The sequence below is a fragment of the Triplophysa dalaica genome, chromosome 14 (genome assembly GCF_015846415.1).
Source record: "Triplophysa dalaica isolate WHDGS20190420 chromosome 14, ASM1584641v1, whole genome shotgun sequence".
Taxonomy (NCBI): Eukaryota; Metazoa; Chordata; class Actinopteri; order Cypriniformes; family Nemacheilidae; genus Triplophysa; species Triplophysa dalaica.
This window is the reverse complement of record NC_079555.1, coordinates 15,322,443-15,348,717: the sequence shown is the minus strand read 5'-3', so window position 1 is coordinate 15,348,717 and position 26,275 is coordinate 15,322,443. Positions and strand designations below refer to the sequence as shown.

The following is a 26,275-nucleotide window of genomic DNA, read 5'->3' as shown; positions in this document are numbered from 1 at the left end:
GGTAACATGATTTCTTTGTTTAAAGTCAGCAGGGAAAATGGGCAGGACCCTGGTACCGCGGCTGCACCTCACGCTCACTAAAAAGTGCCTCAAAGAAGACATATTTTTATGCAAACCACGGAAGAGGATTTGCATCTAAAGACTTCCGGTTCCATCGCCCCAAAATCAATAGGTTTTTTAATGAATTTTTGGTAAATCACCTAAAATAAGGTCTGTGGCTAATAGGTTATAACCTGCTTGTGAATTTTTAAACCATTTATTGTGTCTTTAAAATGGCTGTTTTGAAAACAATTTGCTAAAAGCGAAGTAATTCCTTTGGCAGGGACGTTAGACGTCATTGTGTATATAAATCTCAGAAATAAAATCTCTAAAAACATTGTTGGGGATTCATTACATAATTACTTGCCAGGAAACACATTTTAATAAAGTTTGGGAAAGTTGTCAGGGCCTTGGTGGTGGTGAAGTTGATATCGAGCGATCGTAGTGTAGTCTGTTTATAGCCTCATGCTAGCTTTTCACTTCTGCCGATTGTATTTAGGCTTCAAAAATAGCAAGATTATCTTTATAGACAAAACTAGTAAGCATTACGAACATTTGTTAATTACAGATCTTAATTTTTTGCGATCTTCCAAAAGTCTTATGGGAAAAATGCATAGGCCTTCTGTCGAGTGAACCAGTGCGGTGCTTATTTCCGGGTTAACCTACAAAAATATGTCATCTCTGAGGCACTCCATTGTGCAGACTCTAGCTCCAAATGACTTCATCGCCGCAATATGTCAGTGGCCATATCTCAGATATTTTGATTTCATATTTCTAAAATAGAAGTGAATAGGAGCGTATCGTCCATCTTTTAAATGGTCTATGGTTGAAACTAGGGATCAACTGAGATCGCTGTTACTGATATTGGTCAATATTTGGATTTTTTTTTTCGGCTCTGGGCGACAAATCATATTTCTTTTATCGTTGTCACTGTCGTTGTCAGCAATAAAAACGAACATTACCAGAGATATTAACAAGAAGACAAACTGCTTCACATAGCGCTATCCTTTCAATAATGGCCCATCTTTCTGATCTCAGGACAGCTCCCTTGAGACCTACAAAAATGATCAGTGCAATGTCATGCTATTGTAACCCCCCTTCTCTTCATCCTGCATCTGCTCCCACAGGGGCCATTTTACTCTAAAGCCAATCCACTAATAAAGTGCTTGGTTGAAAGGGGCGTAAAGTGTAAAGAACCAGAAGACAAAAGAGATATTTTACTAATCATGCTGCTTGTTCCGTCGCACTCCCTTTCTCTCGATCTTAAGCTCCCCTGCTTGTCTTTGTAGCCTTTCTTTTCTCTAGACTGAACTCACGCTGGCAGAACATCATCTAATGTAACCTGACTTGTAGTGCGGCTGCCTACAGAGTGAAGTGCTGATGGCAAAAAATCTAAATCTCTGTCCGTGGACAGGTGAGAGCAGTCAGCCAATCAGTAAGGTTTTATTTTAATCACACGGACTGTGATGAGGCTCTGATTGGAGCATGAGGTTCAGCTACAGCTCAACATCACTCACTTTTTACACTTATGACCAAAGGCTAAAAAAATTGTATAGACGTAATCACGCATTACGGATGATGTAAGGAACGTTGATTCAATGTTGGTCCAGAAGCACTTCCTGTTTCAGTTCTTTAACAAATCTCTTTAAGATTTCATTATATGTGTGAGATAACAAAACTGGACCAGTGTTTACATCTTGCAAAGTGGTCTATAGACTGTTTCAAAGCAACAACATGAACAAACGTCAAATGTGTGCTTTTGTGGCCCAAACTTAACTTCCGATACGCATCTGCAATGAATAGAGTCCCTATAGATTATTTCTGAAAACATGCAAAATAAATAATAATTAACTTACATTAGCTAGCAAGTTAAAAGTATGTCTAGCCAGTTATATTTTGGGTTACCAGTAGAAGCACCGTTACTTGTCTAAACTTAAATGCAACGGAGTTACACAACATAACATTATTATACAATAAAATTCACCAAATGGTTAAATACGATTATTATACTGTTAAATATGAATACAAAAAAATTACATTCATATAAATTTAATAGAATATAAATAGTTATATTATTAGCAACTAGCCAGACCGGTCAACAAACACAGACCGGAAGTTATCTTCTGGTCAGTTGCGTGCATCCAATAAAACCATTTATATCAGCCAAATGCTATGAAACAAAAATGACGAAATAAAACATTGTATACCTCTATTCAGAACAAAAAGCTTATAATAATGATTTATAATTTTGAGGAACCAGTTACAATTTCATAGTCATTTGGCTTCATCCAGCATAGACACACATGTAAAGTAACCTGCAATTTGAAAAACAGAGATGACAATTGAGAAGCAAAAGGTACAGAGTACAGCATGTAAGGAGTAGTTAACTTTAAAATGTTCCCCCATTCTCATTTTTATTCCTACTATGGAACGTCAATGGGGGCCAATTCTGAAGGGACCTATTCCTTTACATATTAAAAAACATAGCTTTATGGCAATGCCTATTATAAAATAATCCAGTGAATGAATTACTTTAGAAAAGCAAGGTACTTTCATTTGATTACTTCAGCTTTCTATGTGGCTGGACACACTTTAAGTAATAAGATTATTCAGAGCAACTGAACAAAAAATCTGGCATTTATAACTTGGCACGAAAGGTTCCCTTCAAATTGTTTCTGATAAAGAGAGTGTACTAATGCCTGTTATAACAACGCTGACACAGCACACTGCATGTACTGACACATTTCAGAAAGCAGCGACGTATGAAATTGATCCTACATGCAGAAATGTTCGCATTCACGTGCTCGCATAGATTATTATGGAACTTCACTGGACATGATGGCAAAACACACACATGCGGTTATGTACCTTCTTGCAGGCGGAGACAGAGGACCCAAGGGTGCTCTCAGTTCTGACTTCCTGTGTCTCCACGGACTCAGACCCCTCATACATGGCAGACGACTGGAAATGACTGTGGAACGAGGCAGAAAAGAGAGATTTGAACTTAGATATTCATTTTAAATGAAAAAGAAATTGGCTTCTTTCTCATCTGTTCTTCCACAACTTCAAACTTCATTATAATCTTAAGGATAAATTGGCTACTGGGGCACATTTTGTAAGAAAGCTATATTCAGTCATTCAGTTCTCTGAAGTGGCACAGGAAGAACATAACAGTACAGTGTGCACTGAGGGTTCCTATGTTCTTGAGTATTTTATCTACACTTCATTTTCTACCCGAACAGGCCAAATTAACCTCTTTTGTTTGTATTATAAAAGACTTATTAAATACAGTCCAACAATGTTCCAAGTTAAAGGCAGCACTAACTGGTCCTTCAACAAGGTTAATTGTGGGATCAAAGGAGTGTGAAAGACTTTCCTCCTTGACAAAATGTGCTGTTTTTGTCCTAGGCCTATTTGGTGAATGGTGAATGACTGCAAACTCCTAAAACTTAGTCAAAAGTAGAACATTGTATTATGCAAGCACCTGCAAACCAAAGGGGCGTGTGTGTGTTTGTTTCACTCTTTTCGTCTCTGCTCTCGTCTTTTCTCTCATTAGTCTGAATGTGTCCATAAACTGCCCCTGAGTAAAGCCCAGTTCTGCTGGGGATTCTTTGAGGTAATTACAGGTTAGATAACAAATAACATAAGCTAAACAGAGGAAGATAAACACCGGAGCAAAAGACTTTAAATGCTTCATTCGGAGTATCCTGGGATGTTGGCTTTTGTCCACCCAAAGTGTTTTGAATACGTTTCAGTCGCTATTAAGGATTAACCGTGAGCCTTGAAGGACTCATGTGGGATCTCCTTGCATTAAACACTCAAAGAAACCAAATACGTGGCTTAGTTGATGGAGTAAATGGATTTGAAAATAAGGACGACCTTTCAATCCCTTCCATTAATGCTTAAGCAAGTCAAGTGTCAGGACTGCCGTGTTTTTGACGAGGCACAACATGCGTGTTGAGCAAAAACAGTTGAGAAAATTGACAATGTACAAATTTGAAGCAGCCTGCAGTTTTCTGATTTTAAATTGATTTATTGTTAAATCAAAACGAAGAATGCAGCAAAACAGTACATCAAAACAAATCAAACCCTGGCAACTGAAAAAGTAGACAGAATCGAAAGACATTGGGTTCCCAACCATAAACCAGTATAACGGTTTCAAAAACCTTTATCTCATGATGTTTAACCATTAGTCCCATTAGTCTTGATGTGCGCTCAAATTAAACCCATTACCGCTGTCTGTATTTCATTTGCAAGAAAGTAGACCCTTGTCTAATACAGCTCGACATACTGAACTCCCTTCCTCCATCTCACGTAATGGGATTATGACATGAAATCATAAACTCCATTTGACAGCTACCAAATGCGCTCTTGACACAGTGTGATCACTTTGCAGGAGAATAAAAACAGATGCTGAAAATCCTCAATTATCCCCTGAGGGTATGAATGCAGATGCGTGATGTGTTTTGATTTGTCTGGGTTTAAGCACACCGAATCTCCAGTCTTTATGGAAATGAGTCATCGATTTGGTTACGTGAAGGGTCGCCTATTTATCAGCAAAAAAGCTGGAAATCACACATTTTATAGTCGGAGGGCAGTAATGTAAGAACTGCAAGGATGTCATTGAAAGTCAATTAAAGCAACACCATCACTTTACTCTCAGGAAGCCCCGTCACATTCGGTTTTCTCAGTCTGTCAGCCACAACTCGGTCGGAGACTGCAAATGAATAGTGTCGTAGAGCCATCCTCATTGGGTCATACGGCTCCCAGAACTGTACAAATCTCCAGCTGGTTATGGTCATGAAATTCATCTGGTGATATTTACATGTTGGTAGTAAACAGAACATTATGTTGAACTTGGCATTGTAAGCTATACAGTATTTTGGCCGTTTTGCAAGAACAAACTCAGATGTGCCGTAGTGACTTCTGGGACTTCAAATGTGTCCGCCAAGTCTGTATTCATTGCATTCCTGATACCAAAAACACATACGGGTACTTTCATGCATTTTCTGTACTTGTGTTCTTTATGCCACGTTCCAGATACAGCCGAAGATGAGAACATCCCATTTGAAATGTCCGACCTCAATGCGTTCCAGTCAATCGCGCGATACGGCACATTACATTTTTCTTATTTATATATAAAACATACACAACAGACTTTGTTTTATCTAATGTTGTGCTTTGAAAACACTTTAAAGTCTGTTTAACGTTTTTAGGATAGATAGCGTTAATCTTATTGGAAACAGCTTGGGCGTAACGTCACATGACGCGTCTCCCTGAGGTCGGGGAAATCGATCTAACTCCAAGTTCAGGGGTCCCATAATAATGAATGGGTTCCAGATTTTTACTTCCAGGTTTGAGGTGGGGAATATCCGAAATCCCAGTTGTATAGAACGCAGCGTGAGTGGAACTGGACTTTGACAGTTGTGGTGTCATGGTGTCAACAATGTCCAAAATGATTGGCAGAAAGAGAGCGCTTCTGATTGGATACAAAACAGAGGGCTGTACCCTCGAGTTTTTGCCGTTTAAAGAGTATATAAGAGCTGTCACTAAGGCGATATACACTTTAGTAATGTCTATCCAATAATTGAGTTAATTCATGTTTGTTGAAAATGCAGTTTTGGCTCTGGAAATGATCTCCATCTGGAAGTCATCAGAGGATATCATCCAGTGATACAGATACTCGTATAAATCAATATTACAGCCAATATTTTTTTTAGTGATCATATTACACGGCTGAACTGTAACGATATTTCCAGCGCGAGCCGCACATTCTCTGGCACCTGTTCTCTCAAGCGACGGGACACGACTCATCTTTAATGTAATATGCTTGAGCTATTTTAAGATTTTTATTCTGAATAGTTTATCCCGCTGTCAGGGTTAGTTTTAAAATGACCCCGTTCACCGTTTGGGTCTGAGGTTAGAGAGAAGCGCTTTACGCCTGATGACATTCTTTCCCTTTAAAATCTTCAAAACCGCGTGACAACCGACCCCAGGTGTCACTCACATACATCTTAAACGGAGATTTCAGTCGTTCCGTATATATTTTGGATTAAACCTTAGGTCAGAATGCGAGAGAATACGACATAAAAAGGATAGTTTACCCAGTCCGCGCGCGAACAGATGCGCACTGCGCGACGTCAAGAGCCACCTGAGATAAAAGGCTATTTTATACACAACCAATGTCACATTGTTTTCGCTTACTTTCTGTGCAAAACCATATAAAGACGTGATCATTAATTCTACTTTAGTAATAGTATTTGGCGTGGAGAAATGAGCAAATCTTCAGCTAAAACAACATGAGCCCAAAACATGTTAACTGAAAACTAAATAAAAACTGCCAACGTGTAAATCAAAACGTATAAACATCTGCGAAAATGCATTCAAAACACATCTTAAAGCTTGCTTACTTTTTGGCGTCTTGTGGTACCCAAAGGAGCGCAAACAATCGCATAGCCTACTGTTTGAAAGCGATCATAAAGTAATTTCAGATATTGATGAATTACATTTAAATAGCCACGAATACTAAAATAAACATATTGAAGAATAAAAACGAGCATTTTATTGAACTCATCTTAAGACACGCGCTCACGATACCTGGTGTTACACCATCTACAAGAAAAAGGTTCAAACAAACGCACTTACCCCAATGTTTCCAAAAGACTCTGGGCTTCTGCCAGTCCACCACGCAAAAAGCGAGGAACGAGTGGATTTGTATTCCTAAATCTTGCGTGCAGAAGAGACAGAGCGATGTGGAGCGTGCCAGTGCCCCTGTCCCGAGCGCGAGCACACCACAGACTGAGCAGCAGCGGAGGAATTTCCGCGCTCGCGCTGCGCTATGCCGTTAGTTAATATAGTCGTGCGCGGGAGCTGCGCACTGGCTGTACGGTGGTGCATGCCACATAAGGGTATGGACCGGTCATGCATGAGCAAAACCGCGCGTCACTACGTTTTTATTTAATACACAGAAACAACTTCGTATATTCTCATTTCCATACATCTTCTCAAATAATATGTATGACTTCCCTAAAACCGCAAAAATAAGAGTCATAGAGGATTTGGACACTTTTTGTGAATTGATGCAGGTGACATGACGATACTATAACTTGACATTTCATGAACACTCACTTCTACACAAAGAATCATCATTGCGTATGTGCACAGAATCAGATTTACTTTATAAGGGAAGAGAAGGCATCACTTCATCCTTCAGTGCATTACAAATGACAAAACCTCAGTCAGTGTTTCTCTTCAGTTTCCCCAGATACAACATCATCGATAAGCATCACTAGTACAATTCCTCCCCCAAAACCATTACCACATAACCATATAAAGCACATTGCCACACCCTATAATGCAAAAACCCAATATCTACCTTACAACATTACAACACGTATACGCTTAAAGTTGCCTGAAAATGTTCCTCTGGGAATTGCTTTTATTACATTCTTGGTTAAGCTTTTTCTCTATAATTAAATTATGTAGATGGAATACAAGCAGCAGATGTGCAAGTGACACATTTTTTGATTTAATAATCATACAGGTCTGGCCCAGAGGTAAATTCAGACACTGACATAAACAGAGCTTGTTTGAGTTACTGTTATTTTTTTAATGACTTAGAGTGAGACAGAGCTGTTATTGGCCACACAATGATACAGTATCGCAGCGTGAGGTCCTGTATCCATCTGGGTTGTCTCTGATCTCTCTCCCTCATCCGTCTCACTGGACAGACAGCAGCTATTTAATGTGTGTTAAGCCGAACTTATGCGACTGGCAGTTGTCACTGTGACTTTGATGTAAGAAGAGAGTGATCATCTAAGAACATGGATGAACAATATTGCTCTTGCTCTTTATGCACTTTCATCAATTAATTTTTCTTAAGATGAGAGTGGAGCAGTTTTTGTCAGTTTTTAGGAAGACTGTTCAGTTTCTTTTTACAAAACGATAAAAATATATGTCACTTGACTTGAAAGGCATACATTGTGTGGTGGTTTTATAACCGTTTTTTTGACGTGGTTCTGGGATGTTTCGCATATCTCTACGCACGTCATACAACAATACAGATGACTGCAGGCTTTAAACAAATCTGTGAAAGTTCATGTGTAGGTCATATAATGTGTAAAAAGCTGTGCTAAGTGTAAACCTCACTCCTTGGTCTCAAGACGTGCTCTAGTGACAGATGCTAGAGAACCCAACCCAGTTCAGATCCCACTTGGAGATGGTTCGAGTAAGACCAGTTACACATAATTTAGTGTACGTACAATACACAGAGAGCAATATCTCCATCTTGGGTTACATTGGGCTACATACAGTCAGGTCCATAAATATTGGGACATCGACACAATTCTAACATTTTTGGCTCTGTACACCACCACAATGGATTTCAAATGAAACGAACAAGATGTGCTTTAACTGCAGACTGCTAGCTTTAATTTGAGGGTATTTACATCCAAATCAGGTGAATGGTGTAGGAATTACAACAGTTTGCATATGTTCCTCCAACTTATTAATGGACCAAAAGTAATGGGACAGAATAATAATCATAAATCAAACTTTCACTTTTTAATACTTGGTTCCAAATCCTTTGCAGTCGATTACGATAATGCATAGACATCACCAGACGCTGGGTTTCATCCCTGGTGATGCTCTGCCAGGCCTCGACTGCAACCGTCTTCAGTTCCTGCTTGTTCTTGGGGCATTTTTCCTTCAGTTTTGTCTTCAGCAAGTGAAATGCATGCTCAATCGGACTCAGGTCAGGTGATTGACTTGGCCATTGCATAACAGTCCACTTCTTTCCCTTCAAAAACTCTTTGGTTGCTTTTGCAGTATGCTTTGGGTCATTGTCCATCTGCACTGTGGAGCGCCATCCAATGAGTTCTGAAGCATTTGGCTGAATATGAGCAGATAATATTGCCCGAAACACTTCAGAATTCATCCTGTTGCTTTTGTCAGCAGTCACATCATCAATAAATACAAGAGATGCTTCACTGATGAGGTGGTATGCTTAGGATCACGAGCAGTTCCTTTCCTTCTCCATAGTCTTCTCTTCCCATCACTCGGGTACAAGTTGTTCTTGGTCTCATCTGTTCATAGGATTTTGTTCCAGAACTGTGAAGACTTTTTTAGATGTTGTTTGGCAAACTCTAATCTGGCCTTCCTGTTTTTGAGGCTCACCAATGGTTTACATCTTGTGGTGAACCCTCTGTATTCACTCTGGTGAAGATTTCTCTTGATTGTTGACTTTGACACACATACACCTACCTCCTGGAGAGTGTTCTTGATCTGGCCAACTGTTGTGAAGGGTGTTTTCTTCACCAGGGAAAGAATTCTTCGGTCATCCACCACAGTTGTTTTCTGTGGTCTTCCGGGTATTTTGGTGTTGCTGAGCACAACGGTGCGTTCCTTCTTTTTAAGAATGTTCCAAACAGTTGTTTTGGCCACGCCTAATGTTTTTGCTATCTCTCTGATGGGTTTGTTTTGTTTTTTCAGCCTAATGATGGCTTGCTTCACTGATAGTGACAGCTTTTTTGGATCTCATCTTGACAGTTGACAGCAACAGCAACAGGGAATAACACACACCTGGACATGGAACACCCGAGAAGCCAATTGTCCCATTACTTTTGGTCCCTTAACTAGTGGGAGGCACATATGCAAACTGTTGTAATTCCTACACCGTTCACCTGATTTGTGTGTAAATACCCTCAAATTAAAGCTGACAGTCTGCAGTTAAAGCACACCTTGTTCGTTTCATTTGAAATCCATTATGGCGGTGTATAGAGCAAAAAATGTTAGAATTGTGTCGATGTCCCAATATTTATGGACCTGACTGTACATGCCGTTGTGCCAAAGAGCTTCTGGTTGGTTTGCATGCTTTAACTGAATTTAATGTTGATTATAATTAGGGCTGTCAAAAGATTAATTGCAATTAATCGCATCCAGAATAAAAGTTTGTGTTTATATCGTATATGTCTATTTACTGTGCATATTAATTTTGTATTTATAAATACAAACACATACACATGAAGATAAGGTGGTGCCAAACCACTGGTGGTCTTGTAGGGCAGGAGCAGAGTCTTGAATTTGATTCGAGCGACTATAGGGAGCCAATGTAACTTAATGAATAGAGGAGTGACGTGTGCTCTCTTCGGTTCTTTAAAGATAACTCTTGCCTCAGCAATCTGGATCATCTGTAGAGGTTTTGTTGTGCAAGCTGGAAGTCCACCCAGTAGCGCATTATATGCACTGTTTTTTTTTGAGAATATTAATAATTGCAAAAACAAGTTCAGAAAATAAATGTTTAGTGTATTAGAACTAAAATGATCCATCGATTTGGGATAGCAGATAATAATGTAAAACAAAGGTAGAAAAAAGATGCAGAAAGGATCAAAACGCCTTTTATGGGTCCCACAGGCCCTGTGCATGTTAAGGGGAAAACCTCTGCTCAGCCAAATGAATATATTTTATTTCATTGTCTAAGCTTTGTTGCAACGTTTCCGGTATGATAGAAAGAGTAGCAAAATATGACAAGCAGTGAAAGAATACTAAACTGTTTTGACGTGATTTCTGAAATTCATTCTCAACGCCAGAGATTGAGCTTTCTCCAAAAAACCAGCCTGCGAGGGAGTCTGCTTTGATGAAATAAGAAAAGTGAAAACAAGAGACCGAAAATAGAGAGAGGAGCTCTGTGGAAATCAACTCTGTACACACAGACAGACGAAAAGAAACCCGAGCACGAGAGAGCCTGAGGGGACGTGATGACGGAGGCAGAGATGAGGACGAGAGGATGTGACACTAACGGAGATATTTATGGGATATAGGTGCCATGACCTGCAGGCCCAAGGGCTCATGGGAAAGGTCAGGCACGTTACACATACAGATACTGGTTTCTTTCATGGTGTTTGTGCCTATGCCAGGGGAAGAGTTATGCAACAGCAGAAGAGTTATGCAAATGACATGCAAATTCAATGTGTCACTTTAATGATATGCTAATTCGTGGTGTTATCTAAATGCCGTAAAGACAGAAGTCTGTCGTCTAATTAGATGGGATGTGTAGGAGTCAGACAAGGTGTGTTTACAGATGCAAGAGATTCTATCACAATGCACCGAGTGTATGTATGTAGAGAGAGCGAGAGAGGGGGAGAGAGAGAGAGGGCACATGCCCATGTGCATTACAACACAGCTGTGCCCGAGAATGAAAATTAAATTGACAATTATTTCCATCCAATCCAACAGTCGGATAAGCGGGCCCTTTCATCACATCAAAGTCACAAAATACCCTCTGTCGCTAGAAATTCCCCCAGTGTCGCACATACTTTATTCAAGCATACAAACACAGAGACACACACACCTTTGCTGATTTTTTGAGGAGACACACAGGGTTTGTCCCACATGGGTGTAATTAGTGTTAATAGGAGTCTCTGACTGATGTAATTCGTATCGTGCAGATTTATAACTGCGCCCATGTCCTCTGCACATCAGTTCGATCTCATATTTCAGATAGTTACGACCTGCATCACCGATTATCATAATCACACACTGCAGCCAGGGCAGAGAGCCGCCATCAGCTTTCTTTTTACAGCGAGAGAGCGAATGTCTGTGACTCTGTGTGTGTCTGTGCGTGTGCCGTTCTTGTAGAAATTGTGATCAATGGGGCATGCCTCTATGAATAGGGAAAGATTTAGAAGACTAACCGGAGAAATCGTGTAGATACCTTGCGTAAGCAAACAAGAGTGTTTGCATCTCTTGGGCATCAATGCGTGTTTCCGGGTTTCTGGAAGAGGTGGAAAGATTATGCAGACAGATTGTCTTTCCAGACCACTGGTGAGAGAGCATCACTATTCAGAACAAGATCCATGCCAAGATCCCTCTCTCTCTCTTGCTCTGTCTGTCAGGGCATCGGTTGCCCATCATGTCTGTCTGACTGCGAGTCTACGTCTGTCACTGTGACTGATCTTTATTCCCCGTCCATTTTGCTCTCATCTGGATTACGCTCATGCGCTCTTTTTATCTCCTTTCAATTTTTAATCCAATTCCTATCCCTCTCACACGTCCAACATCCGTCACTTTTCTAATCTCTCTTGGTTCTTGGTTTTTTCCAGCTCTATCTCTCAATAATAATAATAAAGCACGCATATGTGCCCTTCCCATGAAAGTGACAACGTGACAAAGTAAGCACCATAAATACAGACCAAGCTAACGGATGTGACATTGTCAGTCTAAACTTTATATATACAAATTCTCAGCGAACATATTAACTATCAGTTTACTGAATCAGCTGTTTATATTTTACTAAAACCCTCACGATAGAGTCCAGACATCAGAAAAATATCAGTCTAAAAAAAAGTTTTCTATTTTGAAATCGAAAAATGAATACGTTATGGGTGAGACGCATGTTTTAGAGAGACAACATACTTTTCTGTGATTAGAAATGTACAAACCAGAAAATCCAATAATAAACAACAATTGCAGAAGGGATGGTTCTTTATAGAACATAAAATAGTTAATTTATTTTCATCTGCCCATTTATGAGAAATATGAATGTGACAATTCCGTTAAGAATGTATCAATACCTGACCACGGATAATCATGCTTTACAAACACAAAATGTTTCAAAAACATCACATGGGTATTTAAACCACCTAATATTAACATCCGACCTATCAGTATGGTGAAAACCTTTATTTAAACTTTTTTCATCCCAAAAAAGTGTCCCAAATTAAAAAATTGAATTCCTATTTTTTCAAGAAGTCAGTGTGGGTCACACTCTTTAAAATTCATATGTGCTCATAATCTTCTGTTAAAATGTGAAAATGTACTTCCGCCCTCTAGTGACTATCCAGATGATGTCAGTTAGACTGCTTGGGCGGAGCATCAGTTATCCCCTCCCCTTCAACTGTCAGACTGCTGCCAGTTCCAGAGACGTGAAATAGAGAGTTACGATACTCACAGAGACGGAGTAACTTGTGTCATGGAGTGACCAATAGTTCCAAACACTGTACTCAAGCCCATTCATATGAAATTCTCCCAAACGCATTTGCTGTACAGTTGGTGAAATAACGGAGTTGGCGGACATATCTCTCCACTGGCTACCGGTTGAAGCCAGTATCAGATTCAAGTCACTAATGTTTGGCTACAGGACTATCACTGGATCTGCACCAGCATACTTTCATACCCTCCTGCACTCCTACACCCCATCAAGATCCCTGCTTTCAGCAAACCAACAGCATTTTGTATTACCTTCCCATAAGGGCAGTAAATCGCTTTCCCGCTCATTCTCATTCACAACCCCTTCCTGGTGGAACATTCTTCCTAACTCAGTCCGGTCAACAACGTCTCTCACAACATTCAAAAAACTTATTTTGTTCAAACCAGTAACTTTGTATTGGCACCTATTGTATAATTGCGCCTTTATGACATACCGCTTGTTGCTCCTTAAACTCTTTGTAAGTCCTTTTGGATAAAAGTGTCTGCTAAATATAAATGTAGATATCTTTTTTTGATATATCTTATATTCATATTACTCCCCAGACAAAATGCTGCTATAAAAGTAGCCAACGTAGTATTCAGTGTGCACAATGTGCTAATTTAGAAAATAAAGTTGCTGTTGTCTGTCCCGTAAAAATCAATTAAAAGAGGTTGACAGCACGGATTTGTTTGGAACTATTGATCGCTCCACGAACCATGTGATCACACGGCGGAAATCTGTTTTTCAACAGCTCAGGCCAGTTCAATTTTGAAATGAAACGGCTGTTTTTATACGTCAAATGACATCAAGTGAAAAAACAAGCCACGCCCACTATTTTTCTCATTGGTTTAACTCTGAAATGCATCAGAAAACGGCAGTTAAAATGATTGCAACATCTGGTTCTTTGAGGAACTTTGAGGTTAACATTTCAATGTAATTACCCACCAAGTCTTCTCACGTCACATGAAAACTTTAAGGAACAGACCTAAATTTACATTAAAATCTTTCATTTCACTGTAGCTCTCAAATCTTGCAAAACTATGCTTGTGTCCGTGCTAGTGTCACTGGTTCATGTGATAACGCACAAGAACCAATGACAAACCCAACATATATGTTATTTATTTATTACACATTGTGTGTAGAGATGGCCAGATAATACTTTGATTTGATATTAGTCAAGCGGATGCCACGTACAACTTAATTAAGCTTGTTAATTAACATGCAGACCACATGGAATAGCAGGTGTTTGGTCTCCTCAATTCAATTAACGCTCCTTAATGGCAGGCGACCTGCATGGCAGGGCAGTACATACAACAATTATGGATCAGGTTTAGAATCCAGACAGCTAAATGGCATATCACAGGACATTATCATAAACAAAAGAGTAATAATTTACTGATAATAATGACACACACACAGACAGCCACAGTCGTTCCTGGAATATGGAAGCTGTCCTAATGATCTGTGGAAATGAGACTGAAATGTGCATCATTAGGACAGGACTAAAAACAAAGCGATAAGGCTGCCACAACAGAGCGAATGACGTCCCAGATAGATACTGCACGCATATATTTGTGAGACATGATGCAGATGTACTGTATATTAATGTTAATAAAGTGTACGTATTGTGTTGTAATTTTACTTTTCATTATAAAAATGCAGAATAAGGTAAACATTTAATTTTAGTTATATTATGAAGACCTATTTGACACAAGAATTTCATTAATGTTTGCGAAATATGTGATTTTACTTGTTTTTGAAAGCGTCCATCCATTTTTGTAATAATTTTTGAACAGTACACAAATAGTGAATTATCCTGTAGTTGTTAATCTTAATGTTTTACTACTTGGCATGAAAACAGTTTTGTGATGCCAGCCTCTGTGGTCTTGCTGGGTAATGTGTGAATGCATTAGATTATACTGGCACTGAATGTACACCCACACCTATATCAGAGTTGCGCAGAGGCTGCACATGAGACCACTAAGTATAATTTAATTAAGCAATTCAAGATGTAAAAGAAGCATTTTATACATTTTTATCTTTCCCAGAGATCCAATTAAAATATTAAAGTATATTCTTTCCTTTTCCACCCTCCATTTGAGCTTTATAATTAAACTATAAAAATGGGCTATTATGCCCTTGCGTAGCTGGGATGTTGTCGGGTTCAAGAAAATTATCATCCTTCAATAGCAGCCTCTGTCTAGAGAAGCAGAAAAGCGAAATCAAGTGTCCTTTATGAAAATCAGTAAACTAGCACAAAACTACATATTATAGGTTTTAATGTGTCATGTCCTAATGACCTTCACTATCCAGTCTCATAAAAGCCACCCCAAAGTAAAACCTGCACTGTGTTGGGTTTGTAAAATGCTGGAGTTTGTAGTTTTAGATGATGCGATCTAAATAACTACTCTGGCTCCCCTTGCAGAAATCTCATGATCTTAAGGTCTTGGGTAATCATTTAGAGCACCCGTTCTCAAACCTTTTCATTGTAAGGCCCCCTATATGAAGAGTACATCGCTTTGCACCGCTCCCCCCAAATAAAAACATATAATCTGAAAATTAGAATTTGTTTTAGGTATAATTAAAAATCTTTTATACAAAAGTGGAACATCAATTCTTTTGGCTGGTGGCCTTATTTTTCTGATGTTTGATTGCATAAACTGCATGATAAATTTCTATAATTCATAAAATTCCACAACATATGTGGCTCCCTGGCTCTTGGGCCCCCAGTTCAAGAGCCACTGATTTAGAGGACCAGTCAGCGAAATATAGCGACCTCTAGAAGTGAGGTTGCTAATTGCAACCAATGGCTCACTCCACCCCGCCCTTTCGAAACATTACGGAGGCTGACACAGATCTAAGGCGTTGTCACATTTTTGCCTCATTACAGAAGGAAATAACGTATTTACGAAACACGCTCTCTAGAGCAGTTTGTCCGTTTAGGGCTTCTGTAGAAACAACATGACAAACCTGTGGTGAATGTAGATAGAAACAGCTCATTCTAAGGTAATAAAAACATTACACTTATTATGTAAGGTCTTTATATATCACTGAAGGCATAGTAATGTATAATATATTACATATCTGTCAATAGAGCCCCTTAATCTGGTACTTCATTGAATAGAAAAATATATAATGAGGTCCTGTACAACTTTTTAAATGGGATTTACTTTTCCACAACTTGCTTTATTTTTGGTACACTTTTGGTTTCTAAGCATTTTTTGTACATATGCATAAAACCCACTGATATGTTACAATTTGCCTTTTTTGGCAAATAGTTTGTCTAATAAATAAATGGATAAATTTAAAACCTGAGAGGGTGAATATTGTATCTTGTATCTCTCTCTTCTACATTTCTCTCCTACATTTGTTGTCACGCTCTCAAACATGTTCTACATTTTAAAACGTTTTAAAATTAAGCGAAAACCAGACTCAAAATGTACCTGTGAAAATATGATTCGTACTATAACAATAGTTTCGAAAATAAGAAAAAATGGGAGAAATCAATACATTTTCTCTTTTGAACATTACAGAACAATCGACTAAAAGCATGACATTTAATGGGTCACATGTTTGTTCCAATGACTCTTGCAAGAGAAAATCTCTTAATAAAGGGCCTAATAAAGGTCTTGCGTAAAAAAACGGACAAAATGAAAATAAATCAGGTTGAGAAGAGATCATGTTTGACCCCATTAATGCAACACTCGGTTAACCCGCAGTTGCCTTCGCACAGACTTGTTTGTGGGTGTCGGTATCAAAGTTAATCAATCGCTATCAATAATGAAACAGGGTCCAGACCTCAGCCGATATTCATTGGGACTGTCAATTAACTTTGTGCCTGTGGAAAAATAATACTCAACTGGATCTGTCAATGTCTTTTAGGACTCATTAGCAAACAGTAATGAATAATGTATGACCGCCTTTTAAATCTATTATAAATTAAACCCAGCAATGGAAACAGCAGGTAACAGGAATCAAAGGAGCAGAGCGAGAGGAGAAAGTGAGAGAGACGAGAGACCACACTGGGCATTTTTAGCTTCTGACGTCACACGTGTGACCTTCATAATCCCACCCTGCTGGACCTGTATGACGTTGTTCTTCTGTGGAACACAAAAAAAAATATTTTGAGAAATGTCTCCGTGGTTTTGTGTCCATATGGAGGAAGTCAATCTGGTCCAATGTTGTTTGCTTACCGATATTCTTCAAAATATCTTCTTTTGTCTACTGCAAACGAAAGAAAGTCGTACAGGTTTGAAATGACATGAGAGCGAGTAAATGACAAAATCTTAATTTGGGGGTTTAAAATGAATCTTAACTCATGAATTGAGAGCGCTGGTGATAACAGACAGAACAATCTGCATATGCCATACATAGCCGGGCAGCAGTGTGTCTAAAAATAGCCCACATGGTCTTACTGTATTCACGTTTTTTCACTTCCACCCTGCCACTCGCTGTGAGCCGCATGTCCTGTCGTTTGGCCTGCTCCTGTGCTTAAGGGGCTACTATCATTCATTAAAATCATCTGTAGGTTGCCATGCCGAAACTCTTAACCCGGTGCTCCAGTGGCATAAAATTACCCAGACGGCGACTCAACATGACCGTATAGGATAACACAAGCCAGTAAACCCAGGGCGAAATTCTGTGAGAAAATAAAAAAACAAGATTTCATCTTTAGAAAATGCTCTCGTTTCTTCAGCAGCTCTTTTGACGTTTCAGCACTTCTTCATAAGCTGGTTTTCTTCTGTCCTTCCTGTTTCGGTTTTGTTTATTTGCGTTAATGTTTACCACAGTGTAATACGCCAGGTGTGTGATACTTCTAATACAATGGCTATTGTGTTGATTTTGCATGGCTGACAGTTCTGTGTCTCTCGCTTTCTTCCATAGCCGGACTGCCGTGCGAGAAAAGTGAGCATAACCGTTACGGATTAAAATTTAAATTGTGTTTATCTCACCGACCAGAGAGCAAACAGAGAGAGAGAACGGGAGTGGGGTGACAGGTCTACATGGCACGGGGACAACAAACACTGGAAGAATTTAACAAAGGAAAAACAGAATATAGCCACAGAGGGTGTGTCAACATGCTGTAAAGTACATAACCGGTAATGCATGTGACCATGTCAAAAGTGCAAAGTTACATCTACCCGGATACACTTTGTCCTCTGTTCCGGGTGATTTTCCTTCTTTCTTAAAGTCAACAAACGGCATTTGTAAGGCGTTTTACTTAATGGATGAACTGTATTTACAGTATGTGAACTGAATACTGTACGTGGAAAGAAAAAATAAGGGCAAGACTTGGATATTTGGCTAATTATTGACATAATATGTGACAAAGGTTTATTACGTGACCAAGTCATTACTTTGTTTAGAAATAGAACACCTTTTTTTCTGAACAAAATACATTAAATATAGATAATGCAAGCAGTTCAACCTGATCTTATGCGAACTCGTAAATATTTTAAGAGCTGGCTAATTCATATGATTTCGTATGATGTGAATTGTACAAAAATGTATGATGATTAGAAAAACGCTATACTCAAGCCCTGCCCCTAACTCCACCACTAAAAGATATTGTCACTGTAGAAAAAGCTAATTGTATGAATAACGTCCACATAACGTCAGAATAACATACAAATAACGTACAAACACCAAACAATAAAGTACAGAATACGCAAAAATGATGTATTAAAACTATGTAACAATTCACTGATGCAATTTATTCACAATTTATTTTTTCCAAAATTAGTTAAGACTAATTAGAAATGAACAAATGCCCTTTTTTTTCAAATGCAGCATATTTCAAACAAAAAAACTAAACTGCAATTTTAAAACAAATTCCAAATACTTTTAGTTTACTTAACAAAACTTTGAAAGTGTTTTTATTGAAATAAAATAAAATATTGGCCAAAAATAATTTGAAAAAAACTAATAAATAATTAAAATATTGACTCTGATATATACAATAATAATAAAAAAATAATAATTAAAAACTAAAAATGAATGAATCTTATAAAGCTACACAACAAATAATCAAATGACAAAAGAAAAAAAAGGTACATATTTACCAAAAAATATTAAAAAATAAAATAAAAGTTCATTTAATGTATTAATAAAAACTTAATTAAACAAAAATCAAAACTATAAATGAATATTACAAAAGTCTCAAAAACGTTCAAATAAGTCTGTTTTAATTCATACGAATCAGCCATCTCGTAAAACGATTATGAACACCAGTCAGATTCTGTTGAGCAGTTATATGTATTAAACAAGCCAATATTATTTTCATGTAGAAAATATTCTCACATACAAGCAATAAAGGTGATTCTGATCACACGAACGAATCGCATAGCCCATCACAGCCTTGTTGGGGCGTCATGCGTCAACACTTCTTTGTGTTAGCATGTATGTGAGTTTATGTCCGTGGGAGTGTTCGCAAACCTCAACCCGGGCTAATATCATTACCAGGCATGCGGCTCCAATAAAACCCCACTTTAGAGACATAAAACACCTCAATCAATGCAGGTCTAGACGCTACTGGCCAATCAATAAACACATAACATCACAAATAAAATGGAACGCTCAAAGAATAGCTTGAGGCATACATGCCAAAGAAAAAAAAAACAAGGAGGCTGAGAGAGAATAAAAAAGCGAGGGGTGACACAGTAAGTCATGCCGACTTTGTTTGTTTGATGTTATCAGGAGGTCTGAAGATCTCAGAAACGAAGTCTGAAAGGTGTTACGTTGGTCCCCACATACATTTTCACTGTCGTATACATTAAAAGAATAGCTCAACCTAAAATATTAATACTTTCATTTATTCACCCATAAGACTTTCCTTCTTTTGTGAAGTTAATTTTTTTTTTATTAATGTACCATGCTATTATTTTTTGGAATTAAATAAATAGTCTCTGGAGTTTTAAACTTTAAATGACACAAAAGCACCATAAAAGTCGTCCGACCGACGACTGCACTATACTCCAAGTCTTATAAAGCCGTACAATAACTTTTTGTGAGAAACAGAGTGAAATTAAAGTCATTATTCATCGATAATCTTCAAATCCAGTGAGCCGTGAAGTCTGCTGGGACCGGATCATTGAGTCATTTGCACTCGCTCCCATTTCTGTGAACTGCACAAAGCAATTAATTGAAAAGATCTGAACCTGATTCATGAATCAGACTTGCTCTTTTTCTCTCAAAGTCTCAAAAACACACGAGGGAGAGCTAGAATGGATTGGAATATGGTGTGCATAGGGTCATACGTCAAATGAATCACTTTTACGATCATTTCATGGTGCTTTTGTGTCCTTTTTGAAACCTAAAAACACTATTCATTCTAAATGCATGAGAAAAAAACAGAGCACTATATTTAAAAAAAAAATCTTAATTTATGCTTCACAGGTAGAAAGGGTGTGAAATGATATAAGGGTGAGTAAATCATGACAGAATTTCATTCTGAGGTGAAATATTCCTTTAATAAACACACACCTGCGGGCTCTCCAAACACTTTTGGAAAATCAAGTGCAACAGAGTTTGCTCTAATTATTTGCTCATTCAGTGGGGTTATATTTGCCACGTTATGCAGTTATAGACTCTGACCCTCCCACACACACACACGTGGACATGAGAGCGAGGTAATGCTTCAGACAGTGAGACAGCTGATTACACACAGGTCCTTTGAAGACACTCATAGTCACAGATGCACATTAATGAGAACATCTTTTCATTACCTTCCTGACCCCAATCAGATTGAAGACCCTCAATCCTCATTAATAAACTAAACACACAATCATACACACACACGCGTACACACTTTGACGCGATGTGTCCTCAACTTTCTCTTGTCACTGTTAAAGGTCCATTGAGTCATTTTTTGGAGGATCTACTGACAGAAACGGATTATATAATACATAGCCCTGTCATAGTTTCATCTCTCAGTGCTCCTTTCTGCTTTTTCAGTCACATCACGCATAAAGAGGAAAATGGCGTCCAGGTCTTTCGTATGCGCTTGTTACAAGCTGTTTTACTCAAAAATGAGCATAATTGATGTACATATGCAGATTGATATTTAAGTGTTCTATTTATATCATATTTTGATATTTTAGTTTTTAAATTTCTATTTTCACTGACATAAACATAGAATAAAACGCTAAAAAAGAAAACAGGTAGCTGATAACCTCTAAAACCTAAAACTGTATTTCAGATATGGCTGTTATTTCAGAATGCAGTTAACACTTTCTCAGAGAAGCAGACGTAACAAGTTTTGCAGTTTAGTCATGTGATGTTCGACATGGCGACCGCGTGGCCCCCTTTTTGCACGCGTCTGCCGCGAAAGACGCGAAATGTGAATCGGACCTAGTGTGGGAAGCTGCCTCCTTGTCATTTCTGACTTATAACCAAAAAGGACAATGTCTAAAAGCTACTGTGTGACTAGGTGCACAGTAAACAAGCTAAACAACCCAGAACTGCGTTTTTATAAGCTTCCGAACTATGAAAGCCAGACTTTACGGAGACAGGTGTATACAGGCAATAGGAAGTGAATTGCGGGATCCTGAGACACTTGGTATGCAAAGTGTATGTAACGATACGTGTGTAGTTAACATTTTGTCACTGGTTAGTCAGATGTACAAATATCAGTTTTATATATTTCTGTAAGCTAAGCTCTAATCTTGTTAGAATGTGGATAAAGCAGAAAGCTATGAAGTGACATTATGCTTGGGAGTGCTATTGTGCTAATATTAGCTACTGTAGCAAACACTGTTGTAGTTCAAATATGAAGTTTTAAAGTTTGAAGTTATTTACTTTTTCTGCTTAACAATACAAAGATTGAATTATAGCAGAAAGTACATTTAAAATTATACTGTTTTTTAATGCCATAATGTTGGCTAGCTTTCATCACTTCAAAGGTCCTAATGCAGGTGTGAATAACAGGATATTTAACAATAAACGTTTAAAATTGGTTTTCCAGAAAATGTCATAATGGTGACTCAACATAAATAACACGTTTTGAGGTAAAATATTCTTCAGAAAACTGAGAATTAATATGAAGGTTGAAGAAAAAACAATGACATTTTAATGTTATTTAAGTACACAGAAATCTTTTGCATCATCCTATGTATTTATTCTCAGCCATTCATTGGTGCACACACACAGTGGAGTGTATGCTGTAGAAACAACTTGTACTTGTGCAGATTTTACGACCACATCCCCCCATGGCATATCTCTGCGGCACACAGAAATGCTGGCCTTTCCCTTCTTACATCTAAAACTGCACCCCTCGGCTATTATGCCATTACCATGATGAGTGGTGGCACTTTATTTTATTAAAGCCTAAGGAAAAACAACAGCCATGTGCTGCCCCCTCCAGGTGTGGAGGAAAACATAGAAGATAAGGTCATGATTTATTTTGGGCTGGGAACGTTGACGCGTATTACCACATTAACACATTAATTAAATAACGTAAACAATAATTTTATTTTGCATTGACACAGTTTTTATTTCAAAAGTACAGACAAACCATGGGTCTTGTCTGTGGAAGACCCATGAAGAGGGGGGATGTTGATCGGAACTGGCTGGAGAAAGGCGTCACCATACATCTCAACCAATGAGAGCATTCAGGGTTGGCCTAAGACTGCTGAAGCACGCACATGAACCATTAACAACTGAACTCAATGTAAAGGTACCGAACTCTTACAAGGACATTTCGTTTTAAATCTCTTCCTAACATGGGAGTTGATAGAACAAACCACTCCATTTTGACTCCCATCCTTCAGCCATGTGGTAATCTATTAGTGTCATCGTCCCACAAAGACGTTATCTGCGCAGGTGTAAGAGGCTCATTTAATGCTATTAATGATAAAGCGGATGGTAATCAACAGCCTGCAGAATACAAAACAACGACAATAAAGAATTGTGCTGCGTATATTAAATGCATAGTGTGGGTAATGCATAAAACATGTTTTAACATGAGCGCCTAGAGAGTCAGAGCACAACTACTAAATTGAGTTCTCTTTCATGTCTTCTTACTCTGAAATGTACAAATAAACACAAAATTACATAGACATTTTAGCAAGGGTCTATTATGAACGTTTACAGATGGGGGAAAATGGACACGTCACAGTTTATTAGATCCGTAAGTTTGTATAGAGCGCTCTTAAAGGGGCAGCAGCATAATTTTATCGTTTTATATTGTTCAAATGTTTGCAAACCAAACCTTATTGCACTTTTGTTCATATAGCAGTACTTTTAAAATAAATGTGCACAACTACTTTTGAATCCATTATTGAACTTTACGTTTAACAATGCGATAAAAAAAATCTTATTTTCTTATTTACTTCAATTTCAGCGTTTAAAGCAAGCAGTAACCAGACAGATCAAACAAGGATTTAATGATTAATTTAAAAAAAAATCAAATATCCTAGAGCCAGATGAAGGAGGGAACAGCACATAACCCATAAACAGATAGATTTATCTAGCACACAAATAACTATTTACAGCCAAAGCCTTTTAGCAGGCATTAGAATACACTAATATCTCCACTTGAATGAGAACACGTTTGATGGAAAACTGGGGCGGGGAAGCACTTAAGAAGATGATAATTCACTCGATTATAAAAGTGACTCAGTGGGACTAATCCTCTGCAGACTTCTCGCCTGACTATCACCTCCCTTCATAACAGGACAAAGAGGAATATAATCCACCTTTCCAGCAGGTTTGTTAAAAGGGGGCATTTTATTGTGCCCTGGGAAATATAAAAGATGTACAGGGGCTTAACAGAAAGATTATACTATGAAAGTATTAGAAGGATTAGGAGCATGTTAAAAAGGATCACTTCAGAGTAAAAATACTAAGTAGATAATAAAAACCATCAGAACAAACAAAAATAGGCTTTAAAGGGGTGCTGCAATGATGTTTCATGCATTCTGACTTCTTTACAATGTTAAATGTGCTGTATTTTCATGCTTAACATGATCAACTTGTCAAAAGTTGGGTGTAGTATTTCTGTGCTCGATATACTCCCCAAGAGATCGTACAGGTTTTGGAAAGTTTCTTTTCTAACATATAAAACTGTTTCCTAACTATTTTGCCTCATTGAACAATTCTCCCGGAAAAGCACGTGGCACGCCCACACGGCAGCATGGAGAGCAGGAGAAGGAGCATGCGCAGACGTCATTTTCACTTGTGTGCAGGAGAGAGCGAGCAAACGTTCACGAAGTTCAGGTGTTTGTTTGTTCACTGCATTTGGGTGATTAATGTTTTATGAAAGGTGGATATAACGCAGGAATTTGAGAATGTTTGAAACTGATATATGAAGCCGTCCAAGCGCTAAAAGATGAAGGACATGAACCGCATGCGGTGAGTGAAACTGACGTCTGGGTTTTGTGGATAATGTCCTTTAGTTCAGTCTACCCCTCCCCCCCCGCACGCACCGTATGATTTCTGAAAACATTGTACAGCTGTATCTATCTTTTACAAATGCCATCAAATTTAACATTCTTTGAAGATACAACGTATGCAATACTACTCTATAGGTACTCAAGATTAAAATGAGATTGGCAGAAACCACGTGTGTTAGTGCCGCTTTAACATCAGCATCTAGTTGTGCATAAAAAGCAACTCACCTCTCCGTGAAGTTTTGAAGGACGGCGAGCAGGTTGGCTAACATATTTACAACTTGTACTTCTTTTTCCAATCCCAACGGTTTGTGTTCTGCCTGAAAGAGAAAAGAGCAAGATTATACAAAATACTAGACTGTAAAAAAAATATCATGAGGAATTAAATTGCTCGATGTGAAAACGTTTGATTTCTTCCCAGGGTCACGGAAGGCATATGGGAATGTTGTGCTGAGTATGTAATGTTCCAATGTGCCATTTTAGTCTGTATAATTACACCCGGTGACAATTTAATGGTGGTGTCCTAATCAATAATTCAAGGACTTGTTTTATTAGCATACATAACTTGATAACGACAAGAATTCATTATGAAACTGCAATATCCAAAAGCCGTTTCAAGGAATATGTCGCAATTACAATTTATATTAGAAAACAAAGTGTGATCAGTAAACTGGAGAGGTTTTTATACAAGATATCTTGCACTTTGCATTTTTATGACTGTTGTGTGCACATGGAGTCAAACTGTTCATTGCACAATGTGAGAACTTGACTGTGCAGAGTTTTGTGTATTACAAGATTTGAGGGTAATATAAAGGGATACAGTTTGGGGTTAGGGGCTTTCATTTCATTATTAATATGGTCCCTCTCTAGTTTAAATTGGGAATTTGGTTAAAACTTGGACTTGTCTTACACGACCAAAAAAGACCTGACTCAATTTTACCCCTTTACCCATGCTTTAACGATAAAATACTTTTTCACACAGCTTATACCAAGGTTATTTCAGTGTAATGTAAGAAGTCAGGGTTATCACAAGTTCACACAGGTGTCTTAAAGGGATACTCCACCCAAAAACAAAAATTCTGTCATCATTTACACACCCTCAAGTTGTTCCAAATGTGTTGTTCTGATGAACAAAAAGAAAGATATTAGGAAGAATGTTTGTAACCAAACAGATTTGGGGCACTATGGACTTTTGTAGTAGGGAAACATCTACTATGGTAGTTAATAGTGCCCCAGAATTGTTTAGTTTCCAACATTCATTAAAATATCTTCTGTTCAACACAAAACCTTAATGGTATATATTCTTGCAAATGCATTTTTTGTTCATACACAGGTTTGGAACAACTCTCTTAAAAATAAAGGTGCTTAAAATGCCATAGAAGAACCATTTTTTCAGTCTTTAAAGAACCATCTCTTTCTTTCCTTTTTATAATCTGAAGAACCGTTTTCACCACAAAGAACATGCGAAATAGAAAAGTTCTTAAGATGTTAGAGATTCTTCTATGGCATCGTGAAGCAGCTTTGTTTTTAAGAATGCTCTTGAGGGTGAGTACATTTTACATTTACATTTAGTCATTAAGCAGACGCTTTTATCCAAAGCGACTTACAGATGGGGAAACAATGGAAGCCATTGGGACAATATAAGGACAACAACAAGCATAAGTGCTTATGAGTAAATGATGACAGAATGTTAATTTGGGGGGAACTATCCCTTTAACAGAGTAACTACAGCTGTAGATCACTGATATTTAGACATTTTCTACTTAAGTTTGACAACCAAAAACATTTCGAACAACCCTATTTTTATCAAATGTTTTAATTGAAAAGTGCATTTATATTATCAACCTGACATTTACTTTGATATTTTGTTAAATGCATTGATAAC

General features: G+C 38.0%; 1 protein-coding gene across 5 annotated transcripts in view; it reads right to left on the bottom strand.

Moving 5' to 3' along the window:
• Window positions 1–26,275, bottom strand: part of sphkap (SPHK1 interactor, AKAP domain containing) — a 114,497-nt gene that overhangs the window by 31,372 nt on the left and 56,850 nt on the right. For 4 of the 5 annotated variants that reach the window (XM_056765844.1, XM_056765845.1, XM_056765848.1 and 1 more), the window contains 2 exons: window positions 24,619–24,710; window positions 2,908–3,010 (listed from right to left, as the gene is read on the bottom strand). In XM_056765844.1, the coding sequence (XP_056621822.1) occupies window positions 2,908–3,010; window positions 24,619–24,662 (147 nt within the window). In that variant the 5' untranslated portion in view covers window positions 24,663–24,710. Of the gene's footprint in view, window positions 1–2,907; window positions 3,011–6,684; window positions 6,873–24,618; window positions 24,711–26,275 lie in introns of those variants that run through there. The other variant, XM_056765847.1, reaches the window with a different exon arrangement.